This window comes from Oncorhynchus kisutch, linkage group LG13 (assembly GCF_002021735.2).
Source record: "Oncorhynchus kisutch isolate 150728-3 linkage group LG13, Okis_V2, whole genome shotgun sequence".
NCBI lineage: Eukaryota > Metazoa > Chordata > Actinopteri > Salmoniformes > Salmonidae > Oncorhynchus > Oncorhynchus kisutch.
This window is the reverse complement of record NC_034186.2, coordinates 8,945,036-8,970,963: the sequence shown is the minus strand read 5'-3', so window position 1 is coordinate 8,970,963 and position 25,928 is coordinate 8,945,036. Positions and strand designations below refer to the sequence as shown.

The 25,928-nt window shown below is 45.4% G+C and overlaps 2 protein-coding genes across 5 annotated transcripts in view; one reads left to right on the top strand and one right to left on the bottom strand.

Annotated features, from left to right (window-relative positions):
• Nucleotides 1-418: 418 nt before the first annotated feature.
• dda1 (DET1 and DDB1 associated 1) lies at nucleotides 419-4,639 on the top strand. Its single transcript, XM_020472709.2, has 5 exons — nucleotides 419-783; nucleotides 1,398-1,478; nucleotides 1,568-1,619; nucleotides 1,766-1,827; nucleotides 2,068-4,639. Exons 1-5 carry the CDS (start codon nucleotides 775-777, stop codon nucleotides 2,170-2,172), a joined length of 309 nt encoding a protein of 102 aa, XP_020328298.1. The 5' UTR covers nucleotides 419-774; the 3' UTR covers nucleotides 2,173-4,639.
• Nucleotides 4,640-8,259: 3,620 nt separating this feature from the next.
• Nucleotides 8,260-25,928, bottom strand: part of ano8b (anoctamin 8b) — a 104,089-nt gene continuing 86,420 nt past the window's right edge. For 2 of the 4 annotated variants that reach the window (XM_031785521.1, XM_031785522.1), the window contains 6 exons: nucleotides 23,271-23,518; nucleotides 22,524-23,055; nucleotides 19,750-19,941; nucleotides 18,543-18,674; nucleotides 10,269-10,379; nucleotides 8,260-9,871 (listed from right to left, as the gene is read on the bottom strand). In XM_031785521.1, the coding sequence (XP_031641381.1) occupies nucleotides 9,170-9,871; nucleotides 10,269-10,379; nucleotides 18,543-18,674; nucleotides 19,750-19,941; nucleotides 22,524-23,055; nucleotides 23,271-23,518 (1,917 nt within the window). In that variant the 3' untranslated portion in view covers nucleotides 8,260-9,169. Of the gene's footprint in view, nucleotides 9,872-10,066; nucleotides 10,146-10,268; nucleotides 10,380-18,542; nucleotides 18,675-19,749; nucleotides 19,942-22,523; nucleotides 23,056-23,270; nucleotides 23,519-25,539; nucleotides 25,579-25,928 lie in introns of all 4 variants that reach the window. The other 2 variants (XM_031785523.1, XM_031785520.1) reach the window with 2 other exon arrangements.

The following is a 25,928-nucleotide window of genomic DNA, read 5'->3' as shown; positions in this document are numbered from 1 at the left end:
TCCATTCCAGTATTTTACTTGCTATATTGTATTTACTTTGCCATCATGGCCTTTTTTGCCTTTACCTCCCTTCTCACCTCATTTGCTCACATTGTATACAGACTTGTTTATACTGCATTATTGACTGTATGTTTGTTTTTACTCCATGTGTAACTCTGTGTCGTTTTATCTGTCGAACTGCTTTGCTTTATCTTGGCCAGGTCGCAATTGTAAATGAGAACTTGTTCTCAACTTGCCTACCTGGTTAAATAAAGGTTAAATAAATAAATAAAATAAAAATTCTTCCCTGCCATTATCTGTCAACCTATCCCAAGTTTTTGGGTGGAGAGAAAAAAACATGATAGACAGCTTTCTGTCCAATTACGATACGATATATCGTGGTCTTAGATCACGTGGGATAGGTTAATAGCCAATGGTTATGCTTAGGGTTGGTGCTGTAAATGCAGCATTTAGCTACCATCATGCTAAAGAGTTAGCCACGAAGCAAAGCAGTTTACATGTATTTATGGCCATGAGCCTCACTTTACTTTATGCGGTGTGTTTAATGATTACATGTGGTGTAATTGGACACAATACTGTTTACAACAGCGCGATTCCAGTAACAAGTGAATGTGGAGGATTTCATAAACGTTGGCTAGGCTTGAGAGCAACTAGATAGCTAACGACTGTTAGCTAGCCAAAGCTAACTGTTTTGGCGAGCTACCTGCCATATTATCTATCCATCTGCAAGATATCAGTCGACGTCTCGTCGTGGGACACTAAAAAGGGAAAACCATGGATAAGGTAGCTAATTTAACGAAAAAACTTTTTGTGAAGAGAAGGCAGCTAGCTTGACAACTTAGTTATGGCAGCTTGGCTAGTTAGCGTAATGCTAGCAAATGTCATGATCTTATCATGTGGCTTTTTATCTGAATTGTTTTAATCGTATGATCTCAATTAATTATCTAGCTTGCTATCTGTCTTCTTGCTAACATTCATGTTTCCATTGAATACTTGGCTAACTTGTATCTTAGCTAGCTGAAAAGAATAGCCAGAAAGAATCCACCAAACAGACAGACAGGGAACGCCCAGTGTCAGCCACCCATGGCATCAGCCCCCCATTTCGAGCTGGGCAGGGGTGTACCCCACCCATGTCATGGTGACTTGGGAGGACACGTAATTCCCAAACGATAGTATTCTTTGCTTCTCACTTTGTCTAGTTTAAACCAAACGCTGTCAAATGGGGTTTAGAGCATCCTTTATATTTAGCTAGAGGTCAACCTAGACATCCTGCAGGGCAGGAGGCTTGGTCACCCTTGAGCTACAGGATGGAAGATGCTCTGCAAAATTGTCTGTTTGGGTTCACCCTACAGCTTTACCCATACAACACAAACAAAAATACTTTTCTTTTCCTAAAGGCGGATTTCTTAAAGGGTCTCCCCGTTTACAACAAGAGCAACTTCAGTCGGTTCCATGCAGACTCTGTGTGTAAAGCATCGGTGAGCGCAGACCATTAGAACATTTTACATGTGAAAGAGAGAAACATAAGTCTGGCTCCATCTGAATCTCTATGAATTGCTTTTTACAGAACCGAAGACCGTCCGTGTACCTCCCGACACGTGAGTACCCCTCAGAACAGAGTAAGTACCTCCACCTCCATTCTTAGTCGAGAGGACAGACTACATGGACATTTTATTTATTTAGCTTTTCTTGGGGAAAATATACTGCTAGAAATAGAACTATGGGGATGAAATCTTGAGTTTTGAAATTCTCTTTTACTTACCAGTTATTGTCACAGAGAAAACCAATATCCTCCTGCGCTACCTTCATCATCACTGGGACAAAAAGGTGAGGTTGATGGGAGGGTTCGGGTTTCTGAATAGATAGATGCTATCCAGGTGTGAATGTAAGGTGTCGTGCAGCAACAACAGTTGTATCCTATCACAGACCAGGGCACAGGGAAGCATGGTCAGCCATGTTCACTCTTAAACGGGAACATCAACTTTGTGGAGTGGGTTGTCAATCAGGTGTGTCCATGCTTTCAGTTTAGTGAGTGACAGTACTATATTTTCCCTCTCTGTTGAACAGAACGCAGCGAAGAAGAGGGAACAAGAGCAAGGAGAGGGAGGGAGTCCAACACCTCCACGCAAAATCGCCAGGACAGATAGCCAAGAGATGAACGAGGACTCTTAGGAGTGTGTGTGTGTGTGTGTGTGTACGGATGCGTGCATCTGTGGAGGAAGCACATGGACAGGCCCACCATCACAGACATGAAGACAAAGAATCTGAGAAAGAGTCTGCCCTGGTTTGGGAAAGACTAAACATGTTTTATTTGTTGTTACCTCCAGTGTCCAGTGTTGTTTTCAGCTTCACTGCCAAGCCTTGGCCTCATGGGGGCACTGCAACACCTTTCCACAGTTTGCTTCTGCAGATCCGAGTATACATTGTGATTGTCAACTGCTGCCTGCCACAACCCGGCCACCACAACAGGGGAAGAAACTACCCCCCACCCCCCACCTCCCAGACTTGTGTTAATGTTCAATATGCATTATCATCCATGATTCTGTTCTGAATATGTGTGTGTTTTGAAGTTTGTGCTGGCTTGTTTTACTGTACCATTTTAGGAATGGATTCTTTCATCTATTGCCCCCTACTGGTAGGGATAACATGACAAGTGACTCAACAGCTTACTAGCTTAGTTTGAATGTTTGCAGCTTTCTGCCAATGTATGCTGTTACAAAGGGTATTATAGAATGACAAGACAAATTGTTTTAGTCACCAGGTGTTGACTACTCACTTTACCAGAATTGTTTGGAATTTGTTTACACTGCAATCAATGTACCCATTATGTATGTTTGTGAAGATCTCACCTTACCAGCACAACCAAGTGATAGCAGAGGTAGAGCAAAGAATGTCTATGTCAATATGAGGGGTAGCGAGAGAATGTTGTATTCAGTATGAAGACCTGTGTAAATACTATAGCCAGTGGCAGCTGTTAAGATATTAAGATCTAGGCTTTATATTTCTCTAAGGAAAAATGACATTGCATCTGACTTTCGTCAAATAAATCTATATGTAGCTACATAGCTATAATAAGTATTTTGTGTAAATGTTGAGAAGCACTGATACCTAATGGTTGCCTTGCCTTGCATGTCTGTTTTTGACAACTTCCTGGGGGTGGGGGGGTTGTGTGGTGAAGAGGATACAGGGATATGTACCACAGGAGGTTGGTGGCACCTTAATTAGGGAGGATGGACTCTTGGTAATGGCTGGAGCGGAATCAGTGGAATGGTATTAAACACATCAAACACATGGTTTCCATGTGTTTGATGCCGTTCCATTTGCTCCATTCCGGGCATTATTACAAACCGTCCTCCCCTCGGCAGTCTCCTGTGGTATGTAAGTAACAGACCACTGCCATGGACTGGATGAACAGAAAGGTGCAGTTGCCATCCTACCTTGTTCCAGAGGTTCAGCTTGTACCGGTGTTGTACTACTGTACAATACTACACCGAATTCTGGAGGTTATTCAGAATGCTGCAGATAGAAATGTAATGAAAAGAGCTGACATGAGTAATCTGCTCTATATTATACATTTCCTTGGACTTTTATGTTGGACCCTTCTGAACAGGCCCCAGACCTTTGTTAATGTTTACGCTGCCCAACAGTCACGGCAAGTCTATTTTCCCCTCAGCTCCAGATGCTGCAATCGATGTGAGTTTCCTACTGTACCTGCCATTGAAGCGTAAAGCCATGCTCTACTCTTCTGCTAGACTAGACTTTTCTGAATATCCATTCTATGCTTCTGCTAGACTAGACTGTTCTGAATACCCACTCTATGCTTCTGCTAGACTAGACTGTTCTGAATACCCACTCTATGCTTCTGCTAGACTAGACTTTTCTGAATATCCATTCTATGCTTCTGCTAGACTAGACTGTTCTGAATACCCACTCTATGCTTCTGCTAGACTAGACTGTTCTGAATACCCACTCTATGCTTCTGCTAGACTAGACTTTTCTGAATACCCATTCTATGCATCTGCTAGACTAGACTGTTCTGACTATCCACTCTATGCTTCTGCTAGACTAGACTGTTCTGACTATCCACTCTATGCATCTGCTAGACTAGACTGTTCTGAATATCCATTCTATGCATCTGCTAGACTAGACTGTTCTGAATATCCATTCTATGCTTCTGCTAGACTCGACTGTTCTGAATACCCATTCTATGCTTCTGCTAGACTAGACTGTTCTGAATATCCATTCTATGCTTCTGCTAGACTAGACTGTTCTGAATACCCACTCTATGCTTCTGCTAGACTAGACTGTTCTGAATACCCACTCTATGCTTCTGCTAGACTAGACTGTTCTGAATACCCACTCTATGCTTCTGCTAGACTAGACTGTTCTGAATACCCACTCTATGCTTCTGCTAGACTAGACTGTTCTGAATATCCATTCTATGCATCTGCTAGACTAGACTGTTCTGAATACCCATTCTATGCTTCTGCTAGACTAGACTGTTCTGAATATCCATTCTATGCATCTGCTAGACTAGACTGTTCTGAATACCCACTCTATGCTTCACCCTGTTTTATTGTATATTAGGTCAAACTTTATTTTCAGCTTCGCTCCAATAAAATCAGTGATCAAAAAGTAATGTCCGTTGTCATGTTATTGTTTCAATGTAAATTGTACATTTGTTTCACACTTTTATATTTTGTGTGTAAACAATAATAACACATTTCAATTTAAAATTGTTTTATTATCTATATTTCAGATCTTACAAAAATATGACAAAATAAATTAAAAGAAATAAATAATCCCATTTCCCAGTATCATATTTTTCTTGAAAATATTTTTGTAGTTTTTGTACAGTGGTACATTGGAAGAGCACATGATGTCTGGTCAGTTAGTGAGGCTGTTATGAAGATGATTTATTTAGTTAGAACGGTATAAAGGGAAGGGTTCTACATACTGGTAGTAGGTGTACAGTACATCTCATCCACTTTTTACTGTCCAGATCAACGATGAGGCTACAGTTACCCCTCCCCCGTCAGGCTATCCCATCAAACCAATACTGTAAAGTAACACTGCTTTAGAGACTGGATTTAGACAACTGTCCCAAACAATGTCACATTAACAAAATTCCCTCTGCTCTCGTCTCACAACCATTCTAAGCATTCGGAACTAAGCAGTGCAGTGATAGAACATCAAAAGGTAAAGGTCGTTCAGAGCACTTCCTACCTGTCTGATAAAACCTAACCATGAGGGTTAACGTGTCCAGTGAAACCAAAGGTCACGCACCATGATGGCCGCTGACCCAACAAAGGCTGCATCTCAATAGTCTTACTTAGCTCTTTGTCCCCTTTCCTTTGTCTGCACCGATGTGAAAAAGGAAGGCCAGGTCAAAGCAAGATGTTGGTTGCCTGCTGGGGATTTGCTTTCACATGTTCAGTTCTTTTCGATCAGAGATGGGGGGGGGGGGGAATAGAGGAAGCTACTCAGAACTATTAAAAGTTGTTAACCTGTATCAAAGGTGAAACAAACCCAGAAACCAAGCCAGTGTGTTCCAGAGGCACAGCAGGCAGGTGTACCGTGGATGATTGTTACTGACAATGGCCTACGACAGATCATCTAATCAAACACTTGTCTGACAGCATCTGCTTCACTACAGTAAATGAGAAATGTCTCAATCGTGTCTCTCATCCGTGGCCTAGTTATTTGGCATTATTCACAAATGAATGATGATGCTGACGATATTAACCAAATGGTTTCCTTGTAATGACTTAATTGGCTGTAGAGGGAGGAGGAAATGTGATGGTGAGATCAAACGTCACTCACTCCCACACAAACTGCTATTTCTCTTTCCTTATTGCCTTGAAGTGCCTTTTCAGTTCAAATCCCATGTAACTGCTACTGCTACCACAACTAGTTAAGTCAGTCAGAGATGTAACTACCACAACTAGTTAAGTCAGTCAGAGATGTAACTACAACAACTAGTTCAGTAAGTCAGAGCTCAATTCTTATTGTTGCCACTATGTTCATGAAAATGCTATATTCAGTCTCAATGCAGAAGCATGAGCCTTGCCATTATGTTGTAGCTTGAAGTACATTATAGATAGGCAATCCATGCTAAATGACAGACGGCTATGTATGTTTAAGGCCAAAATGCATATTTGACAGGCATTTTAGTTAACCTCATATTTAAAGCACAGAGAGAGATGATCAGAGAATATAGTACCAGGGGAGCTTCCTAAGATTAGGTTTCCTATTTCAGACAGGAGGTGTGTGTGTGTGTGTGTGTGTGTGTGTGTGTGTGTGTGTGTGTGTGTGTGTGTGTGTGTGTGTGTGTGTGTGTGTGTGTGTGTGTGTGTGTGTGTGTGTGTGTGTGTGTGTGTGTGTGTAGTACTAAGAGATCTTATTGGTGGAACACAGTCTGAAGAGATGGAGTACTAAGAGATCCTATTGGTGGAACGCAGTCTGAAGAGGTGGGGTACTAAGAGATCCTATTGGTGGAACGCAGTCTGAAGAGATGGAGTACTAAGAGATCCTATTGGTGGAACGCAGTCTGAAGAGATGGAGTACTAAGAGATCCTATTGGTGGAACGCAATCTGAAGAGATGGAGTACTAAGAGATCCTATTGGTGGAACGCAGTCTGAAGAGATGGAGTACTAAGAGATCCTATTGGTGGAACTCAGTCTGAAGAGATGGAGTACTAAGAGATCCTATTGGTGGAACGCAGTCTGAAGAGATAGAGTACTAAGAGATCCTATTGGCGGAACGCAGTCTGAAGAGGTGGAGTACTAAGAGATCCTATTGGTGGAACTCAGTCTGAAGAGGTGGAGTACTAAGAGATCCTATTGGTGGAACGCAGTCTGAAGAGATGGAGTACTAAGAGATCCTATTGGTGGAACTCAGTCTGAAGAGGTGGAGTACTAAGAGATCCTATTGGTGGAACGCAGTCTGAAGAGATGGAGTACTAAGAGATCCTATTGGTGGAACACAGTCTGAAGAGATGGAGTTCTAAGAGATCCTATTGGTGGAACACATTCTGAAGAGATGGAGTACTAAGAGATCCTATTGGTGGAACACAGTCTGAAGAGATGGAGTTCTAAGAGATCCTATTGGTGGAACACAGTCTGAAGAGATGGAGTACTAAGAGATCCTATTGGTGGAACGCAGTCTGAAGAGATGGAGTACTAAGAGATCCTATTGGTGGAACACAGTCTGAAGAGATGGAGTACTAAGAGATCCTATTGGTGGAACTCAGTCTGAAGAGATGGAGTACTGAAGGCATGGACCAGTAATAGACTAGCGTTGTGTCTGTGCCACTGTCCCTCTAACACTGTATTATTGCAAAGATCTTAGCCAGAGAGGATGAAGTGGAGGTGCATAGTTCATGTTTCTGTCTGTCTAACGCTGTGCTGAATCTCACTTGCCGTGGAGCGCCATGGTTCTTTTTTTTCAATGAAGACTGGGATTTAATATGAGTTCATAAACACAGATGTAACATCAGATTAACATCCCCAAATCCTAACGTTAGCAATAGGGTTGGGGAACGCAAAACTGACCTTGGGGTCACTTCATCCTACTCTAAGTTAGATGTATAAAACACTGTCTTGTACTCTGGCACCATCCTCTGGCCACATTATAGAAAATAAAACAGTTGAATAATCCCTTTGGATTGGTTTACAAAAGGAATTTAGAAATCTGTCATCTCTATGCTATCACTGCCAGTGTAGTCAGAAAGGTGATGCTTTGGCAACAAATTCCATTGGAAATAAATATAATAAACCATAGAAAATATATTATCAGCTCTCAAATGAATGGATGGGGACCAGCAGCCACCTGGGATTTAGGAACTAGGGATGTCGGATGAAATGACGACAGCATCTACAGTACAAGATACTAGCGATAATAAAATCCAACGTTTGTATATGTTATGTTGTGTTGTGAGGCAGACCGGTATAGTTCTTCCTTACACCTGCAGTCAGAACAGGCTCTGCTGTCTCAGTGCAGAACGTCAGAGTTTAGTGCAAATCTTCTCTCTTTCTATGTCTAGTCTACTCACGAATCTAAGTCAGATCTGTGTGCTGAAATGGAGAGCCATTAGTTTACTGTGTAGAATGTCTCTCTGCAGGCTTGAATGGGGAGAGATTAGAATGGCACACAGTAAACTACAGGAACCCAGACTTTCCATGATACATACCGTGTACTGTATAATCCACATCAACATCCTGTGGCATCAGTCAAAGCAACTCTTTCATTCTATTTCATTCTCTCTCTCTCTCTCTCTCTCTCTCTCTCTCTCTCTCTGTCATACTGATGCAAGACAAAGCCTGTCTTTTATCAAACGATTTTCATCTTTGCCTTTCACAACGTCAAACACAACATCCTGTTTCCCACGCACTGTGTCAGACATACACTTCAGATATTGCCGTTGTTTTCATGGGATGTACTGTATATACAAAACTCACGACTGCTCACGTAGGCCTTCAGATGAGGGTGACAAACAAAGAACTGGACGTGTTTTGCAGTACTGCTCAGATTTGATATTGCTCGGCTAGCACAGCCGGTTCGTATTAAGTAGAAAAGCCGATCGACCGTCACAGTTAAAAGTGAGTCTGATATCAGGCCACCATTGTGTGGTGACTGTGAAAGGTCTCATTATGCTTTTGATTCACACACACCAATCAATTTTTTTCTTCTGACCTTCGAAACCAGGATGTTATGTTTCCGTGGCAAGATGGCCACCAGGATGCTTACAATTTTCAGAATAGAATAAATCAAGAAACACTGCTCTCCCTTTTTTTGGAAATTGCTCGGAAAGTATCAGAAATGCAGCTCATGCATTTCTATATGTATTGCAGACAAAAGAGGATTCTATGTGTGTGTGCGTGTGTGTGTGCGCGTGTGTGTGTGTGGCCACGGGTAAAAGGGTGGGTTATGTCTTCCCCATTAAGCCTGAAAGTCTCTCAGCAACAGCAACAATGCAGACCCACACATCCCATCATCATTACCATTAGTCCCCCCCCCACAGCCCCCAGGCAGCGTCTACATACACAACCTCAGATCCAGACAGCACAGAGAGAGGCTTGACCTTTTCTCCCCATACATTTCTCCTTCTAGTAGATATATTAAGTTAAGTTCTCATAGTAGTTTGTCATCTCCCTATCCAAAGAGATCCTAGACTTTAGGGTCTGAGGAGTCTGTGTGGTGTCCGTTCTCCCCCTCATCCCCTCCAGGCGAGGGGATCTCATCCGGCACCCCATTCAGGTCAGACTTGGTGAGCTGTTTGTCATATCCCTGGGAACCCTCCCCTGGTCGGGGTAACTGGGACCCATTCACACAGGAGCCCCCCTCTGACTTCCCAAAGTTAAATAGTTTCCCAGGGTTGAACGACTTGCTCGGCGACTGAGACCGCTCCTGGTTACCGCCGGGGGCGGTCGCGGTCGTCGTGGTATTCGTTGCCGTGGCTGCAGCTGCAGCGGCAGCAGCCGCTTCCTTCTTATTCTCAGGCGACTTGAGGAACTTGAAGCTGAGGAACCCGGGGAGCTTGGGTTCGTTTCCTGTGGGAGACTGAGGGGAGCGTGCGCTGCCAGAGGAGAACTTGCTCTGTAAGGGGGTGATCAGTTTGAGCTTCATCACGTTGTTGTTGGCCAGGAGGGAGCTGGGCCTCTTGGGCTTGTCCCCACCTCCACCCCCTCCAGAGCGGGACTTCCCCCCGTGGCTCTTGTCGTGGTGGTGGTCTCCCCCGGAGGAGTCCTTCCCCTCATCTCTCTCCCTCTCCCTGCGAGCCTGGTGCTCCGTCTGCCTCTGCCTCTCCTCCTCCTCTCTCTTCCTCCTCTGTAGCTGTTGGTAGTGCTGCTGCGCCTGCCGCTCGTGCTTCTGTAGGGAGATTAACAACCGCTACAACAACTCACGCAATCACAGTCTGACAAACATGTGAACACTCTGAACTGTGAAACTATCTGGCCTTGATACTCATTTTCAATCTTAACTTATACCAGGTACAGCCAGAAGAGGATAGCCCTCTGAGCCGGTTTCCTCTCTACGTTTCTTCCTCCTGGAGAGTTTTCCTACCCAATCTGCTTCTGCTTGCTCTTTGAGGTCTAGGCCGGCTTACTGTTTCACTTTGGGTTACTGGGTCACTTTGTAACAACTGGTGATGTAAAAAGGTTTTTATAAATCAATTTGATTGATTATTGCTTGATTGATAGAATGAATTGCTCACAACACCAATGTGATTCAGGCATGGACAAAATAAGCCATTGTAACAGTTTACCTTAAAAGCCTCCCTGCGTTGGTACTCCAGTTTGGCCATCTCCTCCCCCACCCAGCTGGGGATGTCTGGGATTGCTACGTGAATGATGTACTTCAGCAGGATGGCAAAGTGCTGTGAGAGAGAGACAGAAAGAGAGATGGGAGGGAGAGCGAGAGAGGGGGGAGAGAGAGAGAGAGAGAGAGAGAAAAAGGGGGAAAGAGAAAGGGAGAGAGAGAGAGTGAGAGGGGCAGGGGACAGGAGATATACAGTATATATAGTACATACTGAGTATAAAAAACATTGATCTTTCCATGATATAGACTGAGCAGGTGAATCCAGGTGAAAGATATGATCCCTTATTTATGTCACTTGTTAAATCCACTTCAATCAGTGTAGATGAAGGTGAGGAGACGGGGTTAAAGAAGGATGTTTAAGTCTTGAGACACCTGACACATGGATTGTGTATGTGTGCCATTCAAACATTGGCAAGACAAAATATTTAAGTGCCTTCGAACGGGGTATGGCAGTAGGTACCAGGCTCACCGGTTTGTATCAAGAACTGCAATGCTGCTGGGTTTTTCACTCTCAACAGTTTCCCATGTGTATCAAGTATGGGCCACCACACAAAGGACATCCAACCAATTTGACACAACTGTGGGAAGCATTGGAGTCAACATGAGCCAGCATCCCTGTGGCTTTCGACACCTTGTCGAGTCCATGACACGACGAACCGAGGCTGTTCTGTGGGGAAAAGCGGGGGGTGTAACTCAATATTAGGAAGGTGTTCTTAATGTTTGGTATACTCAGGGCATATGTAACCGGTGTGAAATGGCTAGCAGGTTAGCGGTACCCACTAGTAGCGTTTCAATCGGTGACGTCACTCGCTCTGAGACCTTTAGGTAACGATGCTTCGAGGGTGACTGTTATCGATGTGTGCAGAGGGTTCCTGGTTCAAGCCCAGGATGGAGCGGGGAGAGGGATGGAAGATACACGGTTACAGATCGAAACTCAGCTAAAAAACAAACGTCCTCTCACTGTCAACTGTGTTTATTTTCAGCAAACTTAACATGTGTAAATATTTGTATGAACATAACAAGATTCAACAACTGAGACATAAACTGAACAAGTTCCACAGACATGTGACTAACAGAAATGGAGTAATGTGTCCCTGAACAAAGGGGGGGGTCAAAATCCAAAGTAACAGTCTGTATCTGGTGTGGCCACCAGCTGCATTAAGTACTGCAATGCATCTCCTCCTCATGGGCCGCACCAGATTTGCCAGTTCTTGCTGTGAGAGGTTACCCCACTCTTCCACCAAGGCACCTGCAAGTTCCCGGACATTTCTGGGGGGAATGGCCCTAGCCCTCACCCTCTGATCCAACAGGTCTCAGACGTGCTTAATGGGATCCGGACACTTCGCTGGCCATGGTGGAACACTGACATTCCTGTCTTGCAGGATATCATGCACAGAACGAGCAGTATGGCTGGTGGCATTGTCATGCTGGAGGGTCATGTCAGGATGAGCCTGCAGGAAGCGTACCACATGAGGGAGGAAGATGTCTTCCTTGTAACGCACAACATCCTTGCAGCATGCCTTAGGCACGTTCACGCAGATGAGCTGGGACCCTGGGCATCTTTCTTTTGGTGTTTTTCAAAGTCAGTAGAAAGGCCTCTTTAGTGTCCTAAGTTTTCATATCTGTGACCTTAATTGCCTACCGTCTGTAAGCTGTTAGTGTCTTAACAACCGTTCCACAGGTGCATGTTCATTAATTGTTTATGGTTCATTGAACAAGCATGAGAAACAGTGTTAAACTCTTTACAATGAAGATCTGTGAAGTTATTTGGATTTTTATGAATTATCTTTGAAAGACAGAGTCCTGAAAAAGGGACGTTTATATACTGTGTAAAACGTTAAAGCATCGAAAATAAATGTCTGCTCCCTCTCTCTCTAGTGTGTGGTCTACTTTGAATCAGTTTTCTTTGAATCAGTGATCAGTAAATCGGGCCTACTGCACTCTGACCTATGCTGTCCATGAAGCAAGAGGACACAACAACAGCTGTGACCTTTTTACTGGCTGCATTGCTGTGCTGTGTTGATTTAGTATGTTGAGCCCCCACCCCCCCACCCCCCAACCACCCCACCAGTAGTGTGACGGAGTGTCAGAGATTGTGTAACACTCGACCTTTCCTACAGGTATGTACAGTGACTGGCTGAGACTAGGGTTCACGTCACTCAGCACCCATCTGCCTTATCAACACCCACAGATATACTCAGGAGTGAAGCACCTCAAAGAAAACTTCATCGTCTTTACTGCTATGGGCACTTAGTTGTAGAGCTGAAAGCCACCTCAGAAAAGGATACATTTCATTGAGGTAGCTGTGGTTGGCTTCAACATAGTCTTTCATAGACACACCTGCTGCTGGCTGGTGAGCAAGACTATCCCTTCTCTGGGATAAAATATATATATATTTTGACATTACCAAAGAAAGATTTAAAGAAAGAAGGAAGTTCATATGAAATAAGACAGCAGATATATGTCATATTATGATGACTTAAGCTCACCTGAAAGCATGCTAGTAGACTGAGGACGCCTTGATGCCAAAACACATTGGTGCAGGTCATGATAAATGCTTGAAATATGTCTTTTGGAAGACAGTATGAGGACCATAGCTCACTGAGGTGACTTCTAAAGAAACACGTCTATAAGGCCTGCTGGGTTGCTGTCAGTTTGAGAGGTTGAGCTGCTCTGAGATCAGTTTTCTAGCCATATATCTTCACCTCAACTATTAGAGGATGTCAATCAAATCTAATTCTGGACCAGTGCTGAGTGTTAGACTACCACAAAATCCCTATTTAACCCTGCCAACACTGAAACAGTGTGAGACTGAGAGACTAACTCATAAAAACATGGGTCTATGCAACTCAAAACCCCATCAGCCTACTGAGTTAAAGCCTAGGCATTACAGCCCCGTCAGAATGTACTCACACCCCTTCCACCGACATAAGGTGGAAATTAAATTTATTTAATTGTAATTTTTTTTGTCAACGATCTACACAAAATACTCTATAATGTCAAAGTGGAAGAAAATAATAAATAAAATACACAAATTGTCACGTCCTGATCTGTTTCACCTGTTCCTGGGATTGTCTCCACCCCCTCCAGGTGTCGCTTGTTTTCCCCAGTGTATTTATCCCTGTGTTTCCTGTCTCTCTGTGCCACTTCCTCTTGTTTGTTTAGTCAAGACAACCAGTGTATTTTTTTCCTGTACGCCTGATGCTATTCTACTTTTTCTAGTCCTCCCGGTTTTGACACTTGCCTGTTTCTGGACTCTGTACCCACCTGCCTGACCATCCTGCCTGCCTTGACCACGAGCCTGTCTGCCACTCTGTACCTCCTGGACTCTGAACCGGTTTTGACACTTGGCTGTTTCTGGACTCTGTACCCACCTGCCTGACCATCCTGCCTACCTTGACCACGAGCCTGTCTGCCACTCTGTACCTCCTGGACTCTGAACTGGTTTTGACCTTTAGCCTGTCCACGACCCTTCTCTTCCATACCCCTTTGGATTATAAAACATTGTAAGACTCCAACCATCTGCCTCCTGTGTCTGCATCTGGGTCTCGCCTTGTAGTAAGCAAAAGTGTTAAACAAATCAAAATATATTTTTTTATATTTGAGATTCTTATAAGTAGCCACCCTTTGCCTTGATGACAGCTTTGTACATTTTTGTCATTCTCTCAACCAGCTTCACCTGAAAATTTCTAACAGTCTTGAAGGAGTTCTACATATGCGGAGCACTTGTTGGCTGCTTTTCCTTCACTCTGCGGTCCAACTCATCCCAAACCATCTCAATTGGGTTGAGGTCGGGTGATTGTGGAGGCCAGGTCATCTTATGCAGCACTCAATCACTCTCCTTCTTGTTTTGGGTCATTGTCCTGTGGAAAAACAAATGATAGCCCCACTAGGCGCAAACAAGATGGGATGGCGTATCGCTGTGGAAGCCATGCTGGTTAAGTGTGCCTTGAATTCTAAATAAATGCAGAGATTATCCGTTCACCTACTCTGAGTCTCACAAAGACACAGAGGTTGGAACCAAAAATCTCAACTTTGGACTCGTCAAACCAAAGGACAAATTTCCACCGGTCTAATGTCCATTGCTCGTGTTTCTTGGCCCAATCAAGTTTCTTCTTATTATTGGTGTCCTTTAGTAGTGGTTTACTTGCAGAAATTCGACCATGAAGGCATGATTCAAGAAGTCTCCGCTGAACAGTTGATGAAAGCTGCCTCTTTCAAGGAGCAGGACTCTAACCCGGAAGCTTCTAAGAAATCCCGCTATAACCTCTGATGAACCATCAAACAGGCAAAGCGTCAATACAGGACTAAGATCGAATCATACTACACCGGCTCCGATGCTCGTTGGATGTGGCAGGGCTTAAACTATTACAGACTACAAAGGGAAGCACAGCCGAGAGCTGCCCTGTGACACGAGCCCACCAGACGAGCTGATCTACGTCTATGCTCGCTTTAACACTGAAACATGCAAATAACACTGAAACATGCATGACAGCACCAGCTGTTCCGGAAGACTGTGTGATCACGCTATCCACAGCCAATGTGAGCAAGACCTTTAAACAGGTCAACATTCACAAGGCCGTAAGGTCAGACGGAGTACCAGGACGTGTGCTGAGAACATGCGCTGACCAACTGGCAAGTGTTTTCACTGACATTTTCAACCTCTCCCTGTCCGAGTCTGTAATACCAACATGTTTTAAGCAGACCACCAAAGTGCCCAAGAATACTGAGGAAACCTGCCTAAATTACTACCAACCCGTAGCACTCACGTCTGTAGCCATGAAGTGCTTTGAAAGGCATGGCTCACATCAACACCATTATCCCAGAAACCCTATACCCTATATCCAATTTGCATACCGCCCCAACAGATCCACAGATGATGCAATCTCTATTGCACTCCACACTGCCCTTTCCCACAAAAGGAACACCTATGTAAGAATGCTATTCATTGACTACAGCTCAGTGTTCAACACAATAGTGCCCACAAAGCTCATCACTAAGCTAAGGACACTGGGACTAAACACCTCCCACTGCAACTGTATACTGGACTTCCAGATGGGCCGCCCCCAGCTGGTAAGGGTAGGGAACAACATATGTGCCACGCTGATCCTCAACACAGGTGCCCCTCAGGGGTGCATGCTCAGTCCCCTCCTGTACTCCCTGTTCACTCATGACTGCACAACTCCAACACCATCATTAAATCTGCAGATGACGCAACAGTGGACCGACAACAACGAGACAGCCTATAGGGAGGAGGTCAGAGACCTGGCCTGGTGGTGCCAGGACAACAACCTCTCCCTCAACGTGATCAAGACAAAGGAGATGATTGTGGACTACATGAAAAGGAGGACCGAGCACGCCCCGATTCTCATCGACGGGGCTGAAGTGGAACACGTTGAGAGCTTCCTTGGCGTCTACATCACCAACAAACTAACATGGTCCAAACACACCAAGACAGTCGTGAAGAGGGCACGACAACACCCTTTCCCCCTCAGGAGACTGAAAAGATTTGGCATGGGTCCTCAGATCCTCAAAAGGTTCTACAGCTGCACCATCGAGAGCATCCTGACTGGTTGCATCATCTCCTGGTATGGCAACAACTTGGCATCTGATTGCAAGGTACTACAGAGGGTAGTGCGTACGGCCCAGTACATCACTGGGGCCAAGCCTCCTGCCATCCAGGACCTCTATACCAGGCAGTGTGAGAGGAAGGCCCTAAAAATTGTCAAGGACTCCAGCCACCATAGACTGTTCTTTCTGCTACCGCACGGCAAGCGGTACCGGAGCGCCAAGTCTAGGTCCAAGAGGCTTCTAAACAGCTTCTACCCCCAAGCCATAAGACTCCTGAACATCTAATCAAATGGCTACCCAGACTATTTGCATTGACCCCCCCCCTTTTATGCCGCTACTAATCTCTGTTATTATCTATGTATAGTCACTTTAATAACTCTACCTACATGTACATATTACCTCAATTACCTCGACTAACTGGTGCCCCCGCAAATTGAGTTTGTACCGGTACCCCTGTATATAGCCTCCACATTGACTCTGTACCGGTACCCCCTGTATATAGCCTCCACATTGACTCTGTACCGGTACCCCCTGTATATAGCCTCCACATTGACTCTGTACCGGTAACCCCTGTATATAGCCTCCACATTGACTCTGTACCGGTACCCCCCTGTATATAGCCTCCACATTGACTCTGTACCGGTACCCCCCTGTATATAGCCTCCACATTGACTCTGTACCGGTACCCCCCTGTATATAGCCTCCACATTGACTCTGTACTGGTACCCCCTGTATATAGCCTCCACATTGACTCTGTACCGGTACCCGCTGTATATAGTCTCCACATTGACTCTGTACCGGTAACCCCTGTATATAGCCTCCACATTGACTCTGTACCGGTACCCCCCTGTATATAGCCTCCACATTGACTCTGTACCGGTACCCCCCTGTATATAGCCTCCACATTGACTCTGTACCGGTACCCCTGTATATACCCTCCACATTGACTCTGTACCGGTACCCCCTGTATATAGTCTCCACATTGACTCTGTACCGGTACCCCCTGTATATAACCTCCACATTGACTCTGTACCGGTACCCCCTGTATATAGCCTCCACATTGACTCTGTACCGGTACCCCCTGTATATAACCTCCACATTGACTCTGTACTGGTACCCCCTGTATATAGCCTCCACATTGACTCTGTACCGGTACCCCCTGTATATAGCCTCCACATTGACTCCGTACCGGTACCCCCTGTATATAGCCTCCACATTGACTCTGTACCGGTACCCCCTGTATATAACCTCCACATTGACTCTGTACCGGTACCCCCTGTATATAGCCTCCACATTGACTCTGTACCGGTACCCCCTGTATATAACCTCCACATTGACTCTGTACCGGTACCCCCTGTATATAACCTCCACATTGACTCTGTACCGGTACCCCCTGTATATAACCTCCACATTGACTCTGTACCGGTACCCCCTGTATATAGCCTCCACATTGACTCTGTACCGGTACCCCCTGTATATAGCCTCCACATTGACTCTGTACCGGTACCCCCTGTATATAGCCTCCACATTGACTCTGTACCGGTACCCCCTGTATATAGTCTCCACATTGACTCTGTACCGGTACCCCCTGTATATAACCTCCACATTGACTCTGTACCGGTACCCCCTGTATATAGCCTCCACATTGACTCCGTACCGGTACCCCCTGTATATAGCCTCCACATTGACTCTGTACCGGTACCCCCTGTATATAACCTCCACATTGACTCTGTACTGGTACCCCCTGTATATAGCCTCCACATTGACTCTGTACCAGTACCCCTGTATATAGTCTCCACATTGACTCTGTACCAGTACCCCTGTATATAGTCTCCACATTGACTCTGTACCAGTACCCCCTGTATATAGCCTCCACATTGACTCTGTACTGGTACCCCCTGTATATAGTCTCCACATTGACTCTGTACTGGTACCCCCTGTATATAGTCTCGTTATTGTTATTTTACTGCTGCTCTTTAATTACTTGTTACTTTGATTTCTTATTCATATTTTCTTTAAACTGCATTGTTGGTTGGTTTCACTGTAAGGTGGACACCTGTTGTATTAGTCGTATGTGACTAATACAAATTGATTTGATATACTGTAGGAAGGACGCTTGTATCTTTGTAGTGACTGGGTGTATTGATACACCATCCAAAGTGTAACTATGTTTACCCATCTACCAATAGGTGTCTATCTTTTCAAGGCATTGGAAAACCTACCTGGTCTTTGTGGTTGAATCAATGTTTGAAATTCACTGCTCGACTGAGGGACCTTACAATTATATGTATGTGTGGGGTCCCAAAATCATGTTAAACACTGTTATCGCACACAGAGTCCATGCAACGTACTATGTGACTTGTTACGCAAATTTGTACTCCTGAAGTTATTTAGGTTTGCCATAACAAAGGGGTTGAATACTTACTGACTCAAGACATTACCATTTTTTTATTAATTTGTAAAAATGTACATTCTACTTTGACATCATGGGGTATTGTGTGTAGGCTTGTGACATTTTTTGTTGTTGAAATTCAATAAATGTTAAATTCAGGCTGTAAGACAACAAAATGTGGAACAAGTCAAGGGGTGTGAATACTTTCTGAAGGCCCAGTATCTGATGTCAGGTGAGTGACTTTAATAGTGGATGTACCTCAAGGATGACAATGGAGATGATGGCCATCTCAGGGCTGAGCCAGGGGAAGAGGCGCTGCAGCTGACCACACTGACCAATCAGGTAACAGTTGACTATGATGGCGATCAGACCCATGGCCTCCATCGCTGTCTGCAGAGAGACACACACACACCACAGACAGGTTTACTGTATGTACACAGAACATCATGCCTATAAAGCTTACCCAACTCCATGATTAGGCTTTATGAAAGAACAGGTCTCTGTTTATTGAATAGTAGTGCTGGGCTACAACAACAGCCTGTGCATTCTGTGACCTTGCATAACCAGTTTCCCATTCCCACCCCTCTGACTGACCAATATGTCCCTCAGTCCTGCCTTTCCCTAGGTCCTACCTGTCCCTCAGTCCTGACTTTCCCTAGGTCCTACCTGTCTCTCAGTGCTGCCTGTCCCTCAATCCTGTCTGTGCCTCAATCTCATCTGTCCCTCAGTCATACCTGTCCCTCAGTCCTGCCTTTTCCTAGGTCCTACCTGTCCCTCAGTCCTGCCTGTCCCTAGGTCCCAACTGTCCCTCAGTGCTGCCTTTCCCTCAATCCTGCCTGTCCCTCAGTCATACCTGTCCCTCAGTCATACCTGTCCCTCAGTCATACCTGTCCCTCAGTCATACCTGTCCCTCAGTCCTACCTGTCCCTCAGTCCTACCTGTCCCTCAGTCCTATCTGTCCCTCAGTCACATCTGTCCCTCAGTCCTACCTGTTCCTCAATCTCATCTGTCCCTCAGTCCTGCCTTTTCCTAGGTCCTACCTGTCCCTCAGTCCTGCCTGTCCCTCAGTCCTGCCTGTCCCTCAATCATGCCTGTCCCTCAGTCTCATCTGTCCCTCAGTCATACCTGTCCCTCAGTCCTGCCTGTCCCCCAGTCCTGCCTGTCCCCCAGTCCTGCCTGTCCCTCAACACCATCTGTCCCTCAGTCCTACCTGTCCCTCAGTCCTGCCTGTCCCTCAGTCCTGCCTGTCCCTCAGTACTGCCTGTCCCTCAGTCATACCTGTCCCTCAGTCTTACCTGTCCCTCAGTCATACCTGTACCTCAATCCTACCTGTCCCTCAGTCATACCTCTCCTTCAGTCATACCTGTACCTCAGTGATACCTGTACCTCAGTCATACCTGTACCTCAGTCCTACCTGTCCCTCAGTCATACCTCTCCTTCAGTCCTACCTGTACCTCAGTCATACCTGCCACTGTCCGATACTCTCCACTCTCTTGCCGAAGGGTCTCTGCAGGCCGGTACAGAGCTTGAAGGCGTCGCTGCGGATCTCGATGATGTTGTTGATGAGGGCACACATGGCCGCCAGGGGGAAGGCTGAGGAGAAGAGAACTACGTAGCCGAACTGGACAAACATCTCCTGGTAGTCCTGGAAGGTGTCCTGGAAGGGACAAAAAACACAAGGGATAGTCAGCACTGTCTGTGACATGGATAGATGATAATCCCGTTAAAAAAATGATTTGTTTTGTTTAATGCTTTTTTTGGTTACTACATGATTCCATATGTGTTATTTCATAGTTCTGATGTCTTCACTATTTCTAATGTAGAAAATAGTAAATAAGAAAGATCAACCCTTGAATGAGTATGTGTGTACAAACTTTTGACGGGAACTGTAATTGCACATGGGAAGCTAGCTACTCATGGATAACCTCGTACAGTGACGTCAAGAGAACCCCTAATGTAAATATCCCTTTTTAATGGTTCAGTGGTACTGCCAGTTGACACAGATACAATGTATTTACAGTTCTTGGTGGTATTACATAAATACTATTTTCTATGAGACGTATGTGGCAGGGTCTACAGACAATCACGGACTACAAATGGAAAACCATCCACGTGCGGACACTGACGTCTTGCTTCAGGACAGGCTAAACACCTTCGCCTGCTTTGAGGATAACACAGTGCCACCGACGCGGCCCGCTACCAAGGACTGTGGGCTCTCCTTCTCCGTGGCCGACGTGAGTGAAGACATTTAACCGTGTTAACCCTCGCAGGGCGGACGGCCCAGACGGCATCCCTAGCCGCGTCCTCGGGGCATGCGCTGACCAGCTGGCTGGAGTGTTTACGGACATATTCGATCTCTCCCTATCTCAGTCTGCTGTCCCCACATGCTTCAAGATATACACCATTGTTCCTGTACCCAAGAAAGCTAAGGTAACTGAACTAAATGATTCTCGCCCTGTAGCACTCACTTCTGTCATCATGAAGTGCTTTGAGAGACTAACTAGTCAAGGATCTGGGTTTGAACTGCGCCCTATGCAACTGGGTCCTGGGCTTCCTGATGGGCCGCCCCCTGGTGGTGAAGGCAGGAAACAACACCTCCACTTCGCTGATCCTCAACACATGAGTGTGTGTTCACAAGGATGCGTGCTCAGCCCCCTCCTGTACTCCCTGTTCACCCATGACTGCGTGGCCAAGCACGCCTCCAACTCAATCATCAAGTTTGCAGACGACACAACAGTAGTAGGCCTGATTATCAACAATGACGAGACAGTTTACAGGGAGGAGTGAGGGCCCTGGGTGTGTGGTGCCAGGAAAATAATCTCTCACTCAACATCAACAAAACAAAAGAGCTGATCGTGGACTTCAGGAAACAGCAGAGGGAGCACCCCCCTATCCATATCGACGGGACCACAGTGTAGAAGGTGGAAAGCTTAAAGTTCCTCTGTGCACACGTCACTGACAAACTGAAATGGTCCACCCACACAGACAGTGTGGTGAAGAAGGCGCAACAGCGCCTCTATTTATTTATTTTATTTCACCTTTATTTAATCAGGTAGGCTAGTTGAGAACAAGTTCTCATTTACAACTGCGACCTGGCCAAGATAAAAAATTGTCTTGGCACCTAAAACCCTCACAAACTTTGACAGATGCACAATTGAGAGCATCCTGTCAGGCTGTATCACCGCCTGCTACGGCAACTGCACCACTCGCAACCGCAGACCACACCGTCTGCCCAACGCATCACCAGGGGCAAACTACCTGCCCTCCAGGACACCTACAGCTCCCGATGTCACAGGAAGGCCAAAAAGATCATCAAGGACAGCAACCACCCGAGCCACTGCCTGTTCACCCCGTTATCATCCAGAAGGCGAGGTCAGTACAGGTGCATCAAAGCTGGGACCGAGAGACTGAAAAACAGCTTCTAGCTCAAGGCCATCAGACTGCTAAATAGCCATCACTAGCACCTTAGAGGCTGCTGCCCTATATACATATATTTGAAATCACTGGCCACTTTAATAATGGAACACTAGTCACTTTAATAATATTTACATATTTTGCATTACTCATCTCATACTGTATGTCTATACTGTATTCTATTCTCTTCTACTGTATCTTAGTCTATGCCGCTCTGACGTTGCTCGTCCTTATATTTATATATTCTTAATTCCATTAGTTTACTTTAGATTTGTGTGTATTGTTGTGAACTTGTTAGATACTACTGCGCTGTTGGAGCAAGAAACTACTACACTTCGCTACACCTTCAATAACATCTGCTAAACATGTGTATGTGACCAATACAATTGGATTTGATTTACACAGTAATTACATTCAAGTTAGCACAGCAGTCAATAGAATAAGTAGAAGTATTTTCCCAGAGGTAACCTCAAAACCAATCCATGCCATCTCAGATACCAATCAACAGCTTAGAGCTCAAATCACTTCAGGGATCAAATGAGAGTTTGTGAAGGACTCTAGGCAGGATATATTGTAGTATCATATGGATGGACAGAGGCATGAGTTTGGCTGAGAGAGCATGGGGTAAATCTCGGGCCATGGTAACAGGAACACATGCCCAGCTACATGATTCAGTATGAAAATGGAAATAGATCTGCAGAGGGATGGTTACCCCTCTAGTTGGTGTCATATGGGACGATGGAATTGTTTATTTAGAGTTGGCATTGTTGACATAGGTCACATAGTGAGTGAGCCTGCTCATCTGTGTGTGTGCTGTCTTCCTACCTCATATGTCTGCATGCAGCTCTCCATCTCAGCCTGTGCCAGACTCGTACTCTCCTGCTCCTCTGGCGGGTCGATCCATGACTCCCGCTTGGTTTTAGAGTCTGCCCTCTCCAAACTCCTCTGCCTTCTGCGATGACGCACCGTCACCGTGCTCTCTGGCCCAGAAGGCAGCGGGGCAGCCGCCATACTCTCATTGGCCGAAACTCCCGTGTCCTTTGTCTCAGTGACGCCATTGTCATCGTCATCATCATATGTCTCGAACACCGATGCCGGATCCATCCCCTTCTCCACCATAGTGGGGCTGCCGTCCTCCAAGAAACTGTCCTCCATTGTGGGGATGCAGCCCCCTCCAGACGACTTTCTGTCCCCCCTCTCTATGAAGCTGACCTTCCTCAGCTTGAGGCCACAGTCTATCAGACTCTCAGACGATTCCTCATTCTCTCCCTCACTGAACCTCCCACTGTCCCCCTCCTCCCTCTCTCCCTCCTCCTCTTCAGGCACCCCACATCCCCCGTTCAGACACTTCTTCTCCCTGCAGAACAGAGGAAAGGTTTGCCTGTAGTCATATAATCATATACTATCTATAACACTATTGTATTGGGTTAGCCATGTAATAATGTGAACGTGTCACACAACCTCAAACAAATCAAAACATAGGCTTGACTACACTCAAGGAAACATGTCTGAAAAAGGAAGCTCTCGTGTTACGTTTTCATGGATGAATACAAGCCGTTGTGTCAGCATTACCTGCGGTCAGGCTGTCCCACCCCGGGTCTGGTTCCCCTCAGGCCAGGGCCCGGCATGGCCTGGTCGGTGGGTGAAGCCTGGGGCTTTCCTGCGGCCAGCCTGCAGTACTTGAGCAGGGCTGAGAGGAGCAGATCCCAGACGCTGCGCAGGGTGAGCTCGCCCAGCTTGTGGCGCTCGTACAGGTAAGGCTGCATCACCTCCTTCACGTTCTGGACAAAATGGCGGATGATCAGCAGGGTGGCCAGCATCTGACAGAAACAGGAAATAGAGGACAGGATCAAGGGTTAAAGGTCAGGGATGTCAGGATCTGTCACAGGGTTTAATACCATGCATAGCGATTTCGATAAGTAATCATTAGGGCACCACAGTAAACAAATAAAGTTGTACAAAATCAAGAAACATAATTCCTTTGCAAAAATAAAATATTCACTCAGTACTAAACGCAATAGACTGAAAACAATTGTATATCTAAACCGCAAGCAGTTCACTCCCATTCAAATACACACGCTGCTCTGGATCTACTGCCTGGTCCAATGTGTAACATCAAAACCATGACATGCAAAACTACCACTACCATGACTACCACTATCATGACTACCACTACCATGACTACCACTACCATGACTACCACTATCATGACTACCACTACCATGACTACCACTATCATGACTACCACTATCATGACTACCGCTATCATGACTACCGCTACCACGACTACCACTATCATGACTACCACTACCATGACTACCACTATCATGACTACCACTATCATGACTACCACTACCATGACTACCGCTACCATGACTACCACTACCTTGACTACCACTACCATGACTACCACTATCATGACTACCACTACCATGACTACCACTATCATGACTACCACTATCATGACTACCACTATCATGACTACCACTATCATGACTACCACTACCATGTCTACCACTATCATGACTACCACTACCATGACTACCACTATCATGACTACCACTGCCATGACTACCACTGCCATGACTACCACTACCATGACTACCACTACCATGACTACCACTGAGTTGAGACCTAGGACACAGAGACACACACATATTTGCATTTCACTGCAAACCATGACCAAGTCAAAGCACAAACCACACATAGCATATTGACAGACAGTCCTCAGTCATCAATCATCAGTTTACACCAATGACAACAAATGATTAGTATGTTCCTTAACACAAACAGAAAGTGAGGCATAAAAACATATCCTGGAACATTTTGGCTTTTCAGAAATCTATAAACACACAGAAATGAATAAACTATAAACACACAAGGCCACAGTTATTAGAGATGGACTGAGTGACAGGAAGAAGGACAAAAGGACTGAGTGACAGGAAGAAGGACTGAGTGACAGGAAGAAGGACAGAGTGACAGGAAGAAACTCTGAGTGACAGGAAGAGAGACAAAAGGACTGAGTGACAGGAAGAAGGACAAAAGGACTGAGTGACAGGAAGAAGGACTGAGTGACAGGAAGAAGGACTGAGTGACAGGAAGAAGGACTGAGTGACAGGAAGAGGGACAAAAGGACTGAGTGACAGGAAGAAGGACAGAGTGACAGGAAGAAGGACTGAGTGACAGGAAGAAGGACAGAGTGACAGGAAGAAGGACAAAGGGACTGAGTGACAGGAAGAAGGACTGAGTGACAGGAAGAAGAACAAAAGGACAGAAAGAAGAACTGAGTGTCAGGAAGAAGGACAAAAGGACTGAGTGACAGGAAGAAGGACAAAAGGACTGAGTGACAGGAAGAAGGACTGAGTGACAGGAAGAAGGACAAAAGGACAGAGTGACAGGAAAAAGGACTGAGTGACAGGAAGAATGACTGAGTGACAGGAAGAAGGACAAAAGGACTGAGTGACAGGAAGAAGGACAAAAGGACAGTGACAGGAAGAAGGACAAAAGGACAGAATGACAGTAAGAAGGACAGAGTGACAGGAAGAAGGACAGAGTGACAGGAAGAAAGACTGAGTGACAGGAAGAAGGACAAAAGGACTGAGTGACAGGAAGAAGGACAGAGTGACAGGAAGAAGGACAGAGTGACAGGAAGAAGGACAGAGTGACAGGAAGAAGGACAGAGTGACAAGAAGAAGGACAGAGTGACAGGAAGAAGGACTGAGTGACAGGAAGAAGGACTGAGTGACAGGAAGAAGGACAAAAGGACAGAGTGACAGGAAGAGGGACAAAAGGACAGAGTAACAGATTGACGTGCCAGGCAAATGACTTTCCCGACACAAACCTTATAGAACAGCTGCTCAAATCCAAAGGTAGCCAGACGCTACAAACCCAAAGCAGAACACTGCTTAACAGACATATCAACCGCTTCCAAAGTCCCATCATGAACACAACCAACAGAGTGGAAAACCAACTGTGGAACATTCTATATGTGTTTTTAAATCAACATAGTATTCACATGTAATACACGTCTTCCTATAGTAGGTAACTGGGTGTGTGACAAGTTACCAACGGAATCCTTACAAAAACAGGACGACATGTGCTATAGGACTAGCAGGTTAATGCTAGCAGACAGCCTACAACAGACACACATTTAGCCATCCTGCATCTACCTGAACATGGAAATGCTTTCTATGCAATACCAAAAGATACATACAATAATGATGCTAAAAC